Genomic DNA, 20,298 nt, shown 5'->3' with positions numbered 1-20,298 from the left:
GTCATCTCATTACGCCTGCCGCCGGTGCAGCCTTCAGACGATTTACCGTATTGATAATTAGGTATATGATTTAATCCATTGATCATTTATGCAAGTGTATGCTCACCCTTTAATTATGCACTTATTCATATTCTGATTCGGAATTTTAAAGTACACATTCTATATGATATAGAATTATAGAAAGCACACAGACTATATTTTCAAAAAAATCAGATTTTTTAGACTGTCAAAGAAGTGCCCTATGGAGATAATTACTTCTTGTTTACAAATGATAACTGCATTTTTTTCTATAAATTATTAAGCACAAGATATTTTTTTTTCTAAAACGTTGATGTAAATAAATCGAAATTCAAACGAGTAGTTTCTAAGTTGTTAAACGTTACCTATCTACTATAAAATTAATAGCTCTTAGTGATATACTGATATAAGGGCTATGGCGATTTGAAATAATTAATGTTAATAATTTTAAAAATTGCCTGAGTAAAATAAGTGCTAGACTAAAAAATAATAAATGAAGGGTGAGCTGAATAACTACACCATCCAAAACATTATCTTTAATATGACACAATTTATGTACGATTTCATCGAATAAGTATATAGGTACCTAAACGTTCCAATCACGTACAAAATAATTATATGTCGAAACGATGGATACTGTCGGTGGAAAATGTCATTTTTACCTACACCTAACAGTAGTACTTACCGGTTGGCATTTGCCGAAGCACACGCGTATGTTACACTGGAATCGTATGTTGTCGGAACTTGGGAATTTAAACGCGTTGAAACCGGCCAACAGCGATTGGGTGTCCGCGTTGTAGTCCCACTCGCCGAATATCGTCGGGTCGGTCGCGCACCCATTCTCGTCAGTTACAATGTACTCGTTTTCTACATTATCTTCAATCGTTTTCGCCACACAGCTCCTGGCGTATCCTCCGTATATGCCTACAATAAAAGGATTTATCATTATAGGTTAATTGTCACTGGTGACGGAAATGACAGTGTAACAATGGGTGCCACAAAAGTCCAAACATTAGTTTGGCGTTTCAAATATTTTTCAATGGTAATAGGAAATTATAACTGATATTTATATAATGTGTATTTTATACGGGGATGGATGTTCTATAATTAAATACATATATTATACAACTTAATAGCTGTATCTTGGTCTAGTTAATAGTCGGTACACATGTGACCGACACGTGACCGTGCGTCCGATATTAATTTTTAAGCATATTTTATAAATCGTTTTCACACTTACTCGACGGCTGGACGTCCACTTGTAGCATTAGGTTGTCACCTATTTCGGCTGAATCGATTTCTTGTCCGGTGTGCGTGACGATCTTCATCAGACACGTAGGTGGTGGTCCGGTGTTCGCTATCGTACCAGCCGTGGTCAACATGGACACGTTAAAGCCAAGCGTGACGTTCTGTTCTCCGGTGTTGTACACGCATCGTATGTGATAGGCTTGAGCTTTGTAAGTCACTAATTTCGGATGTTTCTGTATGACCAACACAAAACTAGCCTGGCCCTGTTGTGCGCAATAAATGTTAGTATTAGCTTAGGACTATAATAATTATAAAATCAGTAGCTTTTATCGCCAGTGACGCAATCACGCATAATATTTGTATATTACGACACACCCGAGACTAAAAAATACAAATAAACACCTATTGTTATTAAACTCACGTTGATGTGTATAAGTCCACAGTTTCCAAAGTTGACTTTGAATATTTCCGTTTTGGGTGACGAGTCTTGCGCCATCGATACTACTCGTCTACACTGTTCGTTCTTACTGTGGCCCTTCACATAAAGCACTCCGTTAAATCCTTTTTCTGTAATATGGATTTCCACTTGGACTCCGTCCGACAGACACGTGACTACCATGTCTGGTCTCGGGAAGTCCGTCCTGAGTTGTGTTGTGTTTTCTGAAAATATTTTTTTTTTAGTTTCAATTAAGTAAAAAAAAACGTGGCGGTGATATTAATAAAAAAAACGTTATTATCATCATCACAGCATATTGTTTGACTACATACTCGGTACGCATTGTCCATAGATGTTCAAACTGTAACCGTGTTCGGTCGGACATATGCAACGTCCTCTCTCGTCAATGATCAATCCTCTGTCCAGAGCGCATACACAATGGCCGCGTTCGTCGATCTTGTATCCCAATTCGACTACGCACCTACGGCATTCGTCTTCTTGGTTCAGGGCTGTACCTGGAGGACACACGCATTCTCCTTCATCATTCCTCACGTAGCCTTTATCAATTGGACATTTTGAAACTGAAATATAATAAATACAGACGTTATTATTTTGTTACAGCGTAATACTATGACGAAATATTTAGACAAAGGCCTAAAAATGTTATGGTTATAACGTATCTAATACACGACAAAAAAGTAAATACGATTACATTTTTAAATATAATTGAATCTGATTTAAACGATGAACGAAAAAAATAAACAAAAATAAAACACAATGGTTAACGAAACATTTAGAATATTATTAAACGTGATTTATTTTTACCTTTATAAACAATTCAAAAATATTATCCCGTTTCCTGACCATTACGGGATACGGTAGTATCCATTAGATATTATTGTTATTAAAATTTTAAATAACGATAAACACTAAAGTTGTAAAACGTTTTTATTCTAAATTAAGTAAAATTAAATTTTTTTCTTCAAATGCAAGTCTTGATTTTAGATACTTACTGGCTATAATATTGGATACAAATCAGTTTCTATAAAATGATAGTAAGTTTTTTTTAGAACCTCAATAGATTTATTTAAAACTTATTTGGTCAGTTTGACCTTTAACAGGGTTTTACTATGGTAATGTAACTGACAATTGAAAAAACATCTTACCTTCGTCACATCGTATGGCTGCATTTCCTTGTGTACCCGGTAGACATTCACACGTCATTGTTCTTATCGGGAAGGTGTCGAGGACTTTGCATTTAGAGTTGGTTCCACACGGCGAAGACACGTCGCACGGGCTCACGCACAATTTGTTAATGCAACCCGTCTGTGATGGACATTCGGAATCGCTTTGACATCCGGCTTCGACTAAAAAAAAAAGATTTTCAAAATTAATTCCTGTTTTGAACTCTGACGCTCAGACGTCCTTTGGATACGTACTTTGTTTGCAAGTAGTTCCGGCGTTCCCAACGTAACCTGGTGGACAAGCGCAATCTGTGCGGTGGTTGTACACCGTACACTCGGCTGGCTTCACGCATGGATTATTTCTGGTGCACGGATCGATACATTTGGTGTTTATGCACGCCTTGTCGCTAGGACAATCCGTGTCCGACCGACAGCCGGCGACCACGCAGGCTATCTGTGGGTTTCCGGCCATTCCGGGCGGACATTCGCACACGGCTTGATGGTTGATGCCATAACATTCAGACGCGGTTCCGCAACTGCTACCGTCCGCGGCGCACACAGCCACGCAGATACGGTTGACGCAGGTGTGCTGACCAGAACAGTCGGATTCGCTTCGACATCCAGCTGAAAGTATGGAAACGGGTTTTTTACTCGTAGTTAAGGGAAGTTCACAGTGGGGCAGGTGTGACAGAGTAATAATAATTATTAATTGATGGGTTCCATCTCACCATCAGGGCACAAAGTTTTACCATATGTCATAATCACTGTTATAAAGACGTCTAGAAATAGCTAAATAGGTAGGTGTATGTAGGTGCCTGAATTTTAAATATTTGAAAATTGAAATTTTCACTCATTATGAAATAATAATGAAATTTGTTTGATACATATCCTGATATAGATATACCTGACATGGAAAATAATGATGGGTAATAAATTATATACTACGTTGATAGCCATAGTTCAGAAATTATTTTGTTAATAGTTATACGTTTATAGTATATCATTTTATCAGTTAACACTTCTTGTTAATTAAGTCTGTATTATTCGCTATGCTTTTAGGAGCATTATAAAAATTATTTTATATCATACAAGTTATAGTGAATAGAATAAAAGACGTGCGTTTTCGTACCTCTCGAACAGTCGATCTCCGGGCTGCCGTCGAATCCGGCCAGACAAGAGCATACCGGCTTATGGTCCCACACTCTACACTCGGAGTTCGGGCCGCAGTTGCACGGATCTATGCATCTGCCGTTCAGACAAGCCCTGTCAGACGGGCATTGCGTGTCGGCGGTACAGGCTACGGCCGTCATCGGTGGAGTGATCTTGCACGTACCGCTGCCGCTGCTCACGTAACCGCTGGGACATTCGCAGATCATGGTCCTGACCGGCAGCGAATCGATCACCACGCACTCGGCTGGCCGTTTGCACGGTTCCAGCGCGGTGCACGGGTTACGACACACATTGTCGAAACAGGCCAATAGCGACGGACAGTCGGCGTCTTCCTTGCACTCTGGTTGCACTTCCTGTCTGCAGGCCACGTACGGGTTGCCCGCCATTCCCGGGGGACATCGGCACAGGGCAAAATGATTTTGTACTTTGCACTCGGCTTGCGACGAACACGGGTGTTCGTACACGCACGGGTTTATACACTGGCCGTTGATGCACGATCGGTCGTTGGGACAGTCGTTGTTGCTGCGACAGCCGATCACCAGGCACCGGTCATACGGGTTTCCCCGATAACCGCTCTTGCACCGACACTCGGGGCGGCTGGCAACCGTGAAACATTCGGCGTTCGGGCCGCACGGATCTTCTACTATGCACGGATTTAGACAGTGGCCGTTGATACAGGCCTTGCCGGATTCACATTCGGAATTCCTCTTACATCCCACTGTACATACAAAAATAAGATGCGAATATGATTAATAAAGGTGTTGTATTATGCCATTTAAAAGTCAACGATTTTTTAGTATTGCCCATAATAGAATGTGGATTGTCTGATAGACAATAGTCTAACACGTTTGGAGAGGAGGGATGGTGTATGTTATGATATTTCCCAGACCAAAAAGAGAGAACGATCATATCACAATCGTAAAAGCCTAACGCCAGGGTACAAAAATCATAAAGGCTATAAATTGTACTACCTCACATTCATATGAATTGAAGTAAATAAAAATGTCGTTCGAATCAGGTCTGAATATTATAATAAAACCGCCAGTAATATAAACATACCTATTCTGCAAGCAAAGTTTGGATTTCCATCATAACCTTCCAAGCAAGAACAAACCGGATGGTGATTTTGAACGAAACATTGGGCGTTTGTACCACAATTACAAGGATTACGGCATTGTCGGTTAAGGCATGCTTCGTTTGATGGACAGTCGTCGTTTGTAGTACATCCCGGTGGTGAGGAAACAACAACTACAAAAAAAAAGTATTTTAGAAAAAAATGTTTAGAAAAAAAAATATATATAGACATTAACAATAAAATCCAACCTTGTCTGCATTCTCCACCTTCGTTTAGCACCCATCCTTCGGAACATGTGCACGTCATTGTTCTAACTGGTACACTGTCCAAGACAGCACACGTGGCACTATTTGAACAGGGTTTAATATCATGACACGGATTCACACATTTTTCTCTGATACATGCAAGACGACTGGCACAGTCCACGTCAATTTTGCATTCTGGTTCACCGAACAAAGGTGGTGGTAAACGTTCACAGTAAGTATTTGGATCTCCCATCGGGAAGTTTTCTGGACATCTACACGCCGCGGCATGGTTTCTGACAGAGCAGATGGCGTTTGATGCGCACGGAGTGCCGTGTTGTTCTGTACACGGATTGATACAATGCTGGTCGAAGCACATGCGATCTGACGGACAGTCTACATCGTATGTACATTCAGTTCTTTCACATTTATCAAACGGATTGCCGAAGTAACCCGGTGGACATTGGCACGCAGCACGGTGATTGTCACCGTAACATTTTGCTGTTGGTGCACAAGGATCACTCAATAAACACGGTGGAACACATTCGCCGTTGTAACATTGTTTATCGTAAGCACATTGATCGTCTGATATACATCCCACTGAAAATTTCAAAGATATATTATAATTATCATGTTGTCAAATATTCTTTGTTTATGTCATATTTCAAAAACAAATTAATTGAATAATGAAACTATATGTTAAGTATAGTTTTATTGACTATTTGATAAAGTGTATTTACTTTTTATGCAGCCTTGTTGGGGATTTCCATAATACCCAGGCTTGCAAATACAACTAGGATAGTGATTATTAACTTTGCAATCCGAGTTGGGTCCGCAATTACATGGACTCACACACATTCTGTTGATACACGATTCTTCTGCAGTACAATCAGTGCTTGATACACATTCTACGGTTGGTACTGACGATGCTATTAACATGAAATATAAATATATATAAATATATTGTAATTCGTAGGAATAAATAATATAATCTTTACGTGGAGTGCACGCTATGCGAGGGTCTCCGGTGTAACCGTTGGGACATCTGCAAATGGGTTGGTGGTTTTGTGAATGACAGAATGACCCACGGCCACAACTGTCTCCTAAAGTGCACGGACTAATACATCTTTGGTTGACGCAAGTTGTGTCTGACGCACAGTCATCGTTTTTCGTACATTCTGGCGAAGGTGGTAGTATTGGAATCGATTGTTCTATAATAATGTGTACAATGTTAGTAATAAATTACAAATAAACAATAATTTTCCATATTTTGTTTTATATATGTTAATCCTTACGAAGTGAGCATTCTGTGTGTGGGTTTCCTGTATATCCTGGTGGACACGTACACGCAGCTTGATGGTTTTGTGAGATACATTGTGCGTTTATACCACATGGGTCAATTCGACATGCTTCTACACATCCTTGATTTACACATCTTTCTGATAATGGACATTCTTGATCGCTTTTACATTGAGGAGTAATGGAAACTGAAAAAAATGTTTAGTATATTATTATTTTTTTCGTTTAAAAAATAGCACGCATTTAAATAAATGTAGTTGTTAATTTGATGAAATAAAATATTAAAATAATTACTAATTAATTGAAAAATATCAAGTATCCACTTAATTTACTAATTACTTTAATTGAGTAGGTAGTTAGTTAGGTGAGTGAATTTGTATAGCTTCACAAAAAGTTTACCTATTGGTTTGCAGCCGCCATCTATAGTGGCTACAGTGTCTGATCTACATTGACACATAATTGTTCTGTATGGAACTGTATCTTGAACATGGCACTCTTGATCTGGCGAACAGAGTACAGAAATGGTACAAGGATTTTGACATCTTTGATTTACACAAGCATGTTGTGATGGACAGTCAGAATCAGTTGTGCACTCAGGAGTTATTGATGGTACTCTTGATTCTATATTAAATTAAAAACAAAAATTAAAGTTTACCAAACACTAAAAACATAACAGAGGCATTTATGTTTAATTTACCAATGCATTCAATGTAAGGATTGCCTTGGAAGCCATTCAGACATGTGCATGTTGGTTGGTGAGCTTGGGCTAAACATGTTGCCTGCTCAGCACAAGTGTCTTGTTCACAGACAGGTCTGCATCTTCTGTTTAATCTGTCGCATGCTTCATGATCTGCACAGTCTTCATTATATTGGCACACTACTGATACGCAAGATACCATTGGTGAACCTTGTGTACCTGCCGGACAAATGCAATGAGCTTTGTGGGCTTGTACAATACAATCAGCTCCATGTCCACAACTCTGAGTAGAACATGGGTTCAAACAATTGCTGTTGATGCATGCTTTATCATAAACACAATCGCTATCGGTCTTGCAACCAGCTGAAACATACAAAAAAAGGCGTAAGCATACAGATGGTTATCACTTATCATTGGCATTAATAATTTCAGGATAATAATATATATTACGTTTATAACACTGAATTTGAGGATTTCCTGCCCATCCATTTGGACAATTACAAATTGGTCGATGGTTAATTGTAACACATTCAGCAGTAGTGTCACATGGTTTAGATATTTGACACGGGTCTTGGCAATATTGATTGGCACATATTTTAGAACTTGGGCATTCAGAATCTGTTGTACATTCTGGTGTAGCCAGTGGTACTGTAAAATGTTTAAATTTAAAAATTACATTGGAGTTTCATACATTTTAAATGATAGATGTTTCACTGTATACGGTAATTGTAAATTCCCTTACCTTTGTAACAACTGATGAATGGATCACCAGAAAGGCCGTCTGGACATTTACAAACGGCTTTGTGATTATTAATTGTGCACATTGCAGTAGATGAACAAGGGTTAGATACAGTGCATGGATTAACACATTGACGGTTTAAGCACAAATCTGTCGGTTGGCAATCGTCATTAGAGATACAACCTACTGATGATGGGGCACCTATAATAAAACACACTTTAGTAAATTATATAAATAATTTCATTATTTTGGTCTGTAATAATAAAAAGGTTTATACAACATGAAGTCAATCTATATAATTTATGTATATACAACAGAAATAAAGCTAATGGAAGTGAAGGGATTGACAAAACATGTTTGCACAAATATTTAAATTGTATTATATTTTCATATGAACTCTGATGTGTCACTTAAAATAGGTATATAAAAGAGGATATTTTATAGGAAATAAATAAGCAGCTATAATCTGAAATCACATAAAATGGAGTATTAATTAGTAATGCTATTATATATGGTATCAATGTTATTGGCTGAAATTTAATTTGCTGTATATAATTAGTTTGTGATATATTTATAAACTTAAATTCATTTTGGAAACAATTTTTATTACCTAGTTTACATTGGATGTCGGCATCGCCAACATAGCCTGGAATACACTGACATGACATAGTTCTATGAGGTAACGTATCTACTACAATACACTCAGCATTTGGCCCACATGGTTTTATCTCATAACATGGGTTTTTGCAATCTCCGTTGAAACAGGCCAACTTACTAGCACAGTCCGAGTCCATCGTGCACTGAGGTGGAATAGCGAGTGGAGCTAATAATAATAATAGTATTTAAAAAAATTGATTAGTAAGTGCATTACGAAATCAACAATAGGTATATTATACATTTATACAACGATGAAAATACAAAGCTATTTAATATACTATACTACATACTTAAAGTACAAGAAGTATGAGGATTTCCTATGTAACCCGGTGGACATCTACATGCAGCAATATGGTTAGCCACGTTACATAACGCAGTTGGAGCACAATCACACGGACTTTGACAATGTTGATTTCTACAAGCTAATGTTGACGGACAGTCTGAATCGACCACACATTCAGGTCTTCTACATTCTACAAATGGATCTCCTTCATACGCGGGAGGGCAATAACATCTAGCTCTGTGGTACCCATCAGTTCGACAAAGTGCGTTGATACCACAATGAGTGTAAGCACATGGGTCAACGCAATCTCCATTAACACATGATTTTTCTGGTGGACAATCGGTATCAGCACGACAACCAACTGAAAAAGTCATAAAAATTAAATTTAGATTTATAGACAAGCATATTTTGTTGATCAAAGCTTACTTTCTACACATTGTATTTGAGCATTTCCAGTCATTCCATCTCTGCATACACACACTGATCTGTGTTTCTGAACATAGCATAATGCATTTCTCGCGCAAGTAGTTGGTGATTCTTGACACGGGTCTTTACAGACATAATTTATACAGGCTTTGTCGTTGGAACATTCTCCATCAGTAGTACATTCTGGCTTAGGTTCTAAAAAATTATGATATAAACATAATTATTAGTCATCTATATCGATAATTAGAAGTCTTAATCCAAATGAAACCATTTAGGACCTTAGGACCATGATAAAAATATCAAGAAAAACATTTAAATCTTAAAACAATGCCATTCTAGAGAATTTTTAATATATTTGTATTATTAAGAATTTAAAAGCGTCAATTTCATTCATGATTTTGCATTCACCATAATTAATAAAACACAATTAAAATATTAGTAAAAAATTATTTAAAATCGAAAAATAATAAACATAAGTAAAAAAAAATTTGGAAAAAGAGATCCCTTCAATATTGGTTTAAAAACCTATAGGATTTACTATTTTATATTTATAAAAATTATTGCTTTGTATAAAAATAAGTATAATTAGCACAAGATAAAATATATCGTTTGCTAAAAAAAATAATTTTTATACTTATTGTATTTATTATTATTAGTTATTTGATATTTTTATTTTTCAATGATTTTATTGGTTATATTAATAACGATTTATGATACTACTTTTACAAATAATTAGTATTTTTTTATATTATGAGATAAGAACCAGTATCTTATCTTGAGGTTAGGCTTTCACATATTATTTCTATTTTTTTGTGTAAAAATAAATTTAAATATAAATTTAATTTTAATTCAAATATAATAATAAAATAATAATATATTACATTTACATTATATTTGGTTTTATTTTTTTACCTGGTGTTCGTTGTATTATGCACTGCTGTTTAGGTTCTCCATAGTATCCTGGTGGACATGAGCATAGAGCATTGTGATTTACTACTTGACAAATAGCGTTTAATCCACAAACATCTCGACACGGGTCTTGGCATTTCTGTGTGAAACAAGCCTTATCTCTTGGACAATCTTGGTTAATAATACATTCCGGATAAACACAAGATGCAACTTTTCCGATTACTCTACACTGACCATTGCTACCGCACGGGGACGGGTTACATGGGTCACTTGGCAAAGCTGTTAGAAAATATAGGTGTTGTAATATTTATATGTAAATAAATTATATGAATAATACGTAAATCTGAATAAAAACAAAACATTTACCTGGTTGTTGTTTACATTCAACAAATGGATCTCCAATAGTGGGTGGTGGACAAGAACAAACCGGGCTGTGGTTAATAGTTTGACAAATTGCATCATACCCACATACACCAATACACGGGTCGACACATTTATTGTTAACGCAAGCTCTATTACGAGGACAATCAGGACTAATCACGCATTCAGGCCTGCATCCACTTGTTGATGGAGATCCTTCATATCCTTGTAAACACTCACAGATAGCAGCGCCATTCATTATGCGGCAACGAGTATTTGGTCCACAAGGTGACGGAACACATGGATCAGATGGAATTGGATCTACACAATTATTTATAAAATTAATTAATAAAATAATCATATTAACATAAAAGTTATAATAATATGTACTATTTAGTGTGAAATTTAAATTAATATAAACGTTGACATAAATGATCAAATATTATTCTTAGGAGTTTAAGAAATTATTACCTCTAACTGGTATTGGGTGACACATTTGGAAAGGATCACCAGTTAAACTTTCTGGGCATGAACATATTGGTATATGATTTGACACAAAACATATAGCAGATATGCCACATGTACCAGGACATGGGTCTTGGCATTTATTTCTAATACAAGCCTTGTTCATGGTGCAATCAGAGCTAACAAGGCATTCTGGTCTACAAGACTCGTACGGATTTCCTTGATATTCTGGTAAACATTCACAAATGGCATTCTGGTTTTCAACACGACATCTAGCATTAGGTCCACACGGTGAGGGGTAACAAGGATCCGATGGTGATGTTGGTGTTGGTTGAACAGCTATAATTTAGATAATTAGGTTTTATGAGCAAAAAAAATTTACATATATTACGTATCATGTCGGTATTCGTTCATACTTGAGTATAAAACAAATAACTACCATGCAAATACATAATAATCGTGCAATAAAACCATGCAAAACAATTTATAGGCATGCATTTTTCAAATATCTTACAAACCATTACTTAAAATATTCAAATAAAACTAAACTAGAGACGACGTTGAATTGTATTAGTTGAGATGTGGAGATTTAAAAATATACTTATGACTAGTAAATATCTTAACTTAAAATCTAACTTAAAATAAATTATTTTAACGTAAAATAAAGTATTATGGACGTAGTTTTGGAGTTGGCTGTTGTAGATAAAATTAGTTATTAAAAACAAATTATAATTGACGGTGGGATAGAAACACAAATCATCCTTACGCTGTGCTTGATGAATATGACATGATACGAAAGGATTTCCAACAAATCCTTGAAGACAAGTGCATTGAGGTATATGGTTAAATACATGACATTCAGTATTTAAACCACACGAACCAACACACGGATCCTTGCATTTCATATTGATACATGCTAAATTATATCTACAATCGCTATTCGAAATACACTCTGGACGACACTGTGGAGGTGATCCTTGGTAGTTTGGTAAACATGTGCATGTGTAAGAGTTCAAAGTTACATGGCATTCTGAGTAAGGTCCACATGGGCTTGGTACGCAAGGGTTAATCGGATCTTGTTGTGGTTTTGATACAACTGTAATAAAATAATTTATATAATAATTATATATTCCACGTTCAAATAATACTAAAGACTTTATTTAAAACTTGAAGTTAGTTAATGTTTTATTTACCCGGATAGTAGCATTTCGAAAATGGATCTCCCGTTAAATGTAGTGGACAACTACATATTGCATTATGATTTATGACTTGGCATTCTGCACTCATACCACAAGTTCCCGGGCACGGGTCTCTACAACGCTGATTTAAACAAGCAGTGTTCATAGAACAATCCGAATTAACAGTACATTCAGGTCGACAATTGGGAGGGTATCCAAAGAAAGTAGGTAAACATGTACAAATCGGTTGATTGTTTACATCTCGACATTGACTATTTGGACCACATGGCGAAGGCGAACATGGATTTTGTATCACTGGTTCCTGCAGCACTATTTGATGACATGTAATAAATGCATTTCCAGTCATTCCAGATGGACAATGGCACATTGGTATATGATTATAAACTTCACAAATTGCATTGTTTCCACAAGTGCCTACACATGGATTGACGCATTTGTTTTTCACACATGCTTTATCTTTAGCACAATCTTCATTTAAAACACATTCCGGTCGACAACCACGGTAGGGGTCACCTTGATAACCGAGTATACATGAACAAATTCCATTGTTACATGTAGCACTTGGTCCACATGGAGATGGATAACATGGGTCTGTATATTGTGGCTTTGGAGCTAAACATACAAAAATATTTATAAGTATAATGTTTAGATTTACTGAAATATATTTTTAGACTAATTTTAGACTAACGTGGGCTTGGTTTTATATAACAGCTGACAAATGGATCCCCTATATAACCAGCTGGGCATGTACAAATTGGTACATGGTTAATCACATTGCACTGTGATCCTAAACCACAAGACCCTGGACACGGATCTCTGCATTTTTCTCTCATGCAAGCCATATTGCTTGGACACTCAGCATGAACAATACATTCAGGTCTACAATTTGGTGGACTACCAACATATGTCGGTGAACACGAACAAGATGGCGAGTTGCCATATGCTACACATTGCGAGTAAGGACCACAAGGTGAAGGCGAACAAGGGTTAACAATAACAGGTGTGTCTTGAGGTACAGCTGAAAAATAATTAGAAAATATTTATTAATTGTATGATATACATTTTTAATGATAAGTCTAAAGGAACTAATAGTTTATCCACTGACCACTTTATATAATTATATTGTATAAGAATTTATTATATAGACGCCATGTGGAAAAACACTTCACTCAAAATACTATGATCCTGTCAGTAGATTTTTCAATTAAATTTTTTTCAAAAACTGATTTTATCATGTAAGTTAAATACATTTATTTTAATTACTTTATACTGTAATTAATAATTAACTATTAAATGTCTTAACATTTCATGAGTATTAATTTTTTTAATTTAAATTTAACGAACTATTATAAGATATATTTTATATTCTAAACGTTATAACGTTATATTAACATGAGTTTTCTCAGTGGGGTCCAGTACATATAATATGTATATGAAATTAAATTGAATAAATGAATAAATAATATGATAAAATATTTTATATGCTAAAAACGACTTCTATATCATGTAGTCGACATTTTAATTTATAAATAAATCATTATTATTATATAATAGACTTACGTTGTATTAAGGAACAGTATGTAGATGGATTACCCGTGTAACCAGAAATACATTTACATATTGGATGATGGTTTATTGTTTGGCAATACGCATTTTGTCCACATGTTCCTGGACAAGGATCTACACATTTTTGATTTATACATGCTTTGTTTTGCACACATTCAGCGTTAGTGACACATTCGGGTCTACATCCAGGCGGAGTTCCTATATAGGATGGTAAACACGAGCAAATTGCTTGTCCGTTATTCTCTTTACACAAACTGTTTGGACCACACGGAGATGGGATGCATGGATAACTTGGTACAATTTCAACTTCTACACAAAACAGATTTTATTAAAATTTTTAGCTAAAAAACGTTATTTGTTATAATGCTTTATTAATTCCACTTACGTTGTGGTTGTATAATTTGACAGTATTTAAATGGATCTCCAACATAACCAGGTAAACAAGTGCACATTGGTATGTGGTTAATAGTTTGACATTTAGCATTACTGCCACAAGTTCCTGGGCATGGGTCTTTACATTTGTTTGACATGCATGCTTTGTTAGCATTACAGTCTGTATTAACCATACACTCAGGTCGACATCCTTCGTAAGGATTTCCATAATATTCAGGTAGACAGATGCAGGAACCCGCATTGTTTTGTTCTTTACATAACGCATTGGGACCACAAGGTGATGGTCTACAAGGATTTATTATTTCTTGAATTGGTTCCGCTATAAAAAATAAAATTCATATATATATATAGTATACAGTTGACGATAGCGTTGTATTCAATTTAAAACTATTTATATATTTACCTTGTTTTATTATGCATTGTGTGAATGGATCACCATTATAACCAGGTGGACAGCTACATCTCGGAGTGTGACTAATTACTTTGCATATAGCATTTGAAGCACACGAACCGGGACAAGGGTCTTTACATTTCATATTGATACAGGCAAGATGATAAGCACATTCATTATTACTGATACATTCTGGTCGACAGTTAGGCGGTGAGCCAATATAGTCAAGTTCACATGAACATGATGGAGAATTTCCATTAACTTGGCATTGAGAATTTGGGCCACAAGGCGACGGTACACATGGATTTTGTATTGGTTCTGGTGGTACTAAATAAACAGTTAAATATGAATTTAAATATAAATCTTTATTAAAAATTAAATATTTATCTTACATTGTTGTACATAGCATCTAGAAAATGCGTTTCCGGTGAAACCTGGTGGACATGTACAATGTGGTCTATGACTTATAGTGTGGCATTGAGCATTCTCTCCACAAGCCCCCGGACACGGGTCGCGGCATTTTTGATTTGAACATGCCCTATTTTGACTACAATCAGAATCAATGGAACATTCAGGATGACAAGATGGTGGTGTTCCAAAATATCCATTAAGGCAAGAACACATTGAATAGCCATTAACTTCTCTACATTGACTGTTGGGACCACATGGAGATGGTTGGCATGGGTTTGTTTCAATTGGAGCTTTATGAATAGATAAAAAGATATTAGTATTTTAAAATAAATATTTTATAATTTTTTTTTTAATACCTTGATATGTTAAACATTCAATAAATGCATTTCCATTCATTCCTTGAGGACATCTACACATTGGTATGTGATTATAAACATCACACAACGCATTTTGACCACAGGTTCCTGGACAAGGATCCATACATTTATTTCGTATGCATGCTTTATTTTGAGGGCATTCATTGTTAAGGACACATTCTGGTCTGCATATGCTATAGGGATCTCCTTGGTATTCGGAAATGCACGTACAAATGCCATTATTGCACAAAGCATTTGATCCACATGGAGAAGGATTACAAGGATCCGAGGCTTGTTGAATTGGTGCTAAATTAATAAAAAATGTTATTTTTAATGTTATTTGTGAAAAATATAAATTTATAATTATGTTGGAATTAAATAAAAATTATACTAAATTTATAATGTGTATGATACTTACGTTCTGGTTTGATGTAACAGCTCATAAACGGATCTCCAGAATAGCCTTCTGGACAAATGCACATAGGAATGTGATTTAACACTTGGCAATGGGCATTCAATCCACAAGAACCTGGACACGGATCTCTACATTTCTCTCTAATACACGCCACATTACTTGGACAATCAGCATTAATTGTGCACTCTGGTTTACAATTTGGTGGAGATCCTATATACGATGGGAGACATGTACACGAAGGAGAACCTCCGTAATTTTGACATTGTGAATAGGCACCACATGGTGATGGTATGCACGGGTTTATCGGTGGCTGAGGTTGAGGTTCTGGAGAATCTATATAAATAATTATTTATTTTAGAAATTGTTATTATAATAAAAATAATAATTATATTGAGGTAAATACTTTGTATTGGATAGCAAATAGAAAATGGATCTCCTGTGAATCCTGAATTGCATATGCACAATGGACTGTGATTTACAACTCTGCAATTAGCACTTTGTCCACATACTCCTGGACAAGGATCTACACATTTCTTGTTTACACATGCTAAATTTGTTGGGCATTCTGCACTAGTTGTACATTCAGGACGACACATAGGTGGACTTCCGATAAAGGATGGCAAACAAGAACATACAGCTTGATTATTTAATTCTCTGCATTGACTATTCGGACCACATGGTGATGGAATACACGGGTATATTGGTTCCATTTGAGTAACTAAAATCAAAGAAATATATTTTATTTATACGGTTATCAAAAGAATAAAAAATTATTTCATAACTAATGGGATTCCTTGATATATAATTTTAAATTTTTTAACCAAGAAAATGATAACAACGAAAATCAAAAAAAGGTAACAACTTACAATGTAAAAAGTATGAGTATTTTGAATTAATTGATTTACTATGGAAAATGATTGTACAAGTAATAACGGAATGTTTTATGTGTATCTACGATGAATATTTTTTGAATAACAACAAAAATATAAAACCCATTTTGATCAAAATCTTATAATTGGGTATAATATTTTCCATTTTCCCGATATTTTAAGAAGAGTAAATTAGATTTTAATATTGTTAACAAATTATTTTATCAAATTTGATCCACTCAGAATCTTAAGATATATTTTCATGGATTTTTCACCAGCTTGTAACAAGGAGTATAATATATTAATATATTATTTTCATTTGTTAAAATGGAACTACTGTGATCAAAAAAATACAAATAAAATAACAAACTTACTTTGTGGAGTTATAAAATTACAGGATCGGTATGGGTTACCCGTGTAACCTGGATTACAAACGCATGATGCAACATGGTAAATCACTTGACAATCTGCATTCAAACCACAATTTCCGGGACAAGGATTTTGACACTTGTATTGTATACAAGCTTTACTCGGAGAGCAATCTGTATTAACAATACACTCTGGTCTACAACCTTCATACGGATTTCCAAAATATCCAGGTAAACAGCTACACGAGCCCGCATTATTTTGTTCTCTACATTGGGCATTTGCTCCACAGGGGGATGGAGTGCAAGGATGTGGATCATCTCTTATTACAACTGCATCTGAAATACATGATTATCGATTAAATATATTAACTAATGAATTGCTATACTTTATGAAAAATACCTTGTTGAACCACACATTGAACCATTGGATTTCCAGTATAACCATGTACGCAGTAACACATTGGAGAATGGCTGATAACACGACATAAGGCATTTTCTCCACATAATCCAGGACATGGATCTTTGCATTTCATATTTATACAAGCCAAATTATACGAACATTCACTGTTACTAACACATTCAGGTCGACAATTTGGTGGTGATCCAATATATTCAGTCAAGCAAGAACACGATGGAGACGTTCCTTGAACTTGACATTGTGAATATGGACCACAAGGCGAAGGAACACATGGGTTTCGAACTGGTTCATCTTCAATAATCGCTAAATTTGTTTTTATAATCATTCAATATTAATTATCCTTACGACATCATATATCATAAACATCATTACATTATTATTGATAACTTACGTATTTGACTGCATTGCACAAATGCATTGCCTGTAAAACCAGGAGGACAGCTGCATATCGGATTATGATTAACAACATGACATTTAGCACTTATTCCACATGTTCCAGGGCAAGGATCCCGACATTTTTGATTGCTACAAGCTTTACTCAAAATGCAATCGGAATTAACTGTGCATTCTGGACGACAAGTTGGTGGAGATCCGATGTATCCAGTTATACAAGAACACATACTTTGTTGATTTATTTCTTGACAAATACTGTTTGGACCACACGGTGAAGGATTACAATAGTCTTGTACCACAGAAACTAAAAATAAACAAATGGATGTTAATATAAATTTAAAATTACCAAGCTATTTATATATTGTGTTATTTATTACCTTGCTGTGGTTGACAGTCTATAAATGCATTTCCAGACATTCCTTCGGGGCATCTACACATTGGAATATGGTTATACACATCACAAATTGCATTATGAGCACAAGTTCCTGGACATGGATCTTTGCATTTATTTCTAATGCAAGCTTTATTTCTAGGACATTCGTCGTTTATTATACATTCCGGTCTACATCCAACATAAGGATCTCCTTGATATTCTGGTAAGCAAGTGCATTTGCCATCGTTACAATTCGCGTTTGAACCACATGGTGATGGGTAGCATGGATCAATATTTGGTATTTCTGGATCTAGTAGTAATTATACAATTATTTTAGCAATATAAAAATGTTTTTGAGGAAATGTGTAATTTACAATAAAATATTTATTTAATATTTATGTCACAAGATACTAACCGTTTTGTGGTGGTTTAAGGATACATGAATTGAATGGGTCTCCTGTATATCCACTTGGACAGTAACAATTAGGTGTATGATTGTTCACAGTACAAATAGCTCCAACCCCACAAGAACCAGGGCATGGATCTTTACACTTTTCATTCATACAAGCTTTATTGCTTGGACATTCAGCACTGATAACACACTCGGGTCTACAATTTGGTGGAGTGCCTATGTACTGAGATAAACAGGAACACGATGGATAACCTCCTTGGTCTTGACATATTGAATATGATCCACAAGGATTTGGAATACATGGATTCAATGGTTCTGGTGGAGTTTGTTGTATTTGAGGCTCTGAAAAATAATTAAATATATAATTTGTATTTGAACAAAGTATTTCATGAGTTCTAGGTTCAATTTTTTTCTAGTAATAAATAAAGTTACTAAAGTTATTTATTTACTTGGTAGTTGATAGCATTGAGAAAATGGATTTCCAGTGTATCCTGAAGTACATGTACAAATAGGACTATGGTTAATAGTTTGACAATTGGCATTATGACCACACATTCCGGGGCATGGATCTTTACATTTTTGTCCTATACATGCTTTATCACGATTACATTCAGTACTTATTAAACATTCCGGTCGACAACTAGGAGGACTTCCAATAAATTCTGGAAGACATGAACATATTGCTTGACCATTGAGTTCTCTGCATTGGCTATTTGGTCCACAAGGCGATGGACTGCATGGATTAGTTGGTTCAATTGGAGTTTCTAAAATTAAAAATAATTACCATTAAAAATAATGACCTATCTATTTATTGAGAAGATAATTAGTAAAAAATAATTTAATTACGTTGTGGTGGTATAAATGAACAATATCTGAATGGATCCCCAGTATATCCATTGGAACATGTACACATGGGCACATGGTTAATTGTCTGACATTCTGCGTTTTGACCACATAGTCCTGGGCAAGGATTTTCACATTTATTCCTCCTGCAGGCTTCATTTTGTGGGCAGTCTGAATTAACCACACATTCAGGCATGCATCCTCTATATGGATCACCGAAGTATTCTGGTAAACACGTGCATGAACCAGCACCGTTTTGCTCTTTGCATACTGCATTTGAACCACAAGGTGATGGTTGGCATGGATTGAAATATTCTTGAAGAGCCGGATCAGCATGTTGTATATTGCATTGTATTATTGGATTTCCAGTATAACCAGATAAACAATAACATTGCGGGGCGTGACTAATAACTTTGCATTCTGTATTCTGGCCACATGTTCCTGGACATGGATCTCGACATTTCATGTTTTTACATGCTAAGTGATATGGACATTCACTATTGATTATACATTCTGGTTTACAATTTGGGGGAGAACCAATAAACTGAGGCAAACAAGAGCATGATGGTTGACCTCCAATGTCTTGACATTGAGCATTGAATCCACATGGTGATGGTACGCAAGGGTTTTCATTGAACACTTCAACTGGGGCCGCTTCTAAATATGTATAATTATTTATAACA

General features: G+C 35.5%; 1 protein-coding gene across 1 annotated transcript in view; it reads right to left on the bottom strand.

The window, feature by feature from the left end:
* The window catches only part of LOC132941562 (uncharacterized), a 128,175-nt gene that overhangs the window by 3,505 nt on the left and 104,372 nt on the right, over positions 1 to 20,298 (bottom strand). The window contains exons 121-159 of the mRNA XM_061009668.1: positions 19,619 to 20,272; positions 19,222 to 19,536; positions 18,776 to 19,114; positions 18,365 to 18,670; positions 17,986 to 18,291; positions 17,577 to 17,897; positions 17,183 to 17,512; positions 16,343 to 16,657; positions 15,943 to 16,272; positions 15,525 to 15,830; positions 15,150 to 15,458; positions 14,770 to 15,084; positions 14,359 to 14,685; positions 13,968 to 14,282; positions 13,096 to 13,425; positions 12,402 to 13,019; positions 11,975 to 12,304; positions 11,215 to 11,547; positions 10,750 to 11,064; positions 10,387 to 10,662; positions 9,475 to 9,669; positions 9,056 to 9,409; positions 8,719 to 8,931; positions 8,112 to 8,309; positions 7,820 to 8,017; positions 7,370 to 7,732; positions 7,072 to 7,293; positions 6,669 to 6,860; positions 6,372 to 6,584; positions 6,114 to 6,302; positions 5,380 to 5,973; positions 5,116 to 5,304; positions 4,016 to 4,774; positions 3,142 to 3,510; positions 2,869 to 3,069; positions 2,035 to 2,283; positions 1,688 to 1,926; positions 1,259 to 1,529; positions 704 to 942 (exon numbers count right to left, since the gene is read on the bottom strand). Coding sequence (XP_060865651.1) covers positions 704 to 942; positions 1,259 to 1,529; positions 1,688 to 1,926; positions 2,035 to 2,283; positions 2,869 to 3,069; positions 3,142 to 3,510; positions 4,016 to 4,774; positions 5,116 to 5,304; positions 5,380 to 5,973; positions 6,114 to 6,302; positions 6,372 to 6,584; positions 6,669 to 6,860; positions 7,072 to 7,293; positions 7,370 to 7,732; positions 7,820 to 8,017; positions 8,112 to 8,309; positions 8,719 to 8,931; positions 9,056 to 9,409; positions 9,475 to 9,669; positions 10,387 to 10,662; positions 10,750 to 11,064; positions 11,215 to 11,547; positions 11,975 to 12,304; positions 12,402 to 13,019; positions 13,096 to 13,425; positions 13,968 to 14,282; positions 14,359 to 14,685; positions 14,770 to 15,084; positions 15,150 to 15,458; positions 15,525 to 15,830; positions 15,943 to 16,272; positions 16,343 to 16,657; positions 17,183 to 17,512; positions 17,577 to 17,897; positions 17,986 to 18,291; positions 18,365 to 18,670; positions 18,776 to 19,114; positions 19,222 to 19,536; positions 19,619 to 20,272 — 12,437 coding nt within the window. The remainder of the gene's footprint in view (positions 1 to 703; positions 943 to 1,258; positions 1,530 to 1,687; positions 1,927 to 2,034; positions 2,284 to 2,868; positions 3,070 to 3,141; positions 3,511 to 4,015; positions 4,775 to 5,115; positions 5,305 to 5,379; positions 5,974 to 6,113; positions 6,303 to 6,371; positions 6,585 to 6,668; positions 6,861 to 7,071; positions 7,294 to 7,369; positions 7,733 to 7,819; positions 8,018 to 8,111; positions 8,310 to 8,718; positions 8,932 to 9,055; positions 9,410 to 9,474; positions 9,670 to 10,386; positions 10,663 to 10,749; positions 11,065 to 11,214; positions 11,548 to 11,974; positions 12,305 to 12,401; positions 13,020 to 13,095; positions 13,426 to 13,967; positions 14,283 to 14,358; positions 14,686 to 14,769; positions 15,085 to 15,149; positions 15,459 to 15,524; positions 15,831 to 15,942; positions 16,273 to 16,342; positions 16,658 to 17,182; positions 17,513 to 17,576; positions 17,898 to 17,985; positions 18,292 to 18,364; positions 18,671 to 18,775; positions 19,115 to 19,221; positions 19,537 to 19,618; positions 20,273 to 20,298) is intronic.

Source organism: Metopolophium dirhodum, chromosome 3 (genome assembly GCF_019925205.1).
Source record: "Metopolophium dirhodum isolate CAU chromosome 3, ASM1992520v1, whole genome shotgun sequence".
Lineage (NCBI taxonomy): Eukaryota > Metazoa > Arthropoda > Insecta > Hemiptera > Aphididae > Metopolophium > Metopolophium dirhodum.
Note: the sequence above shows the minus strand (reverse complement) of the source record. Positions and strands in the feature narration are given on the sequence as shown.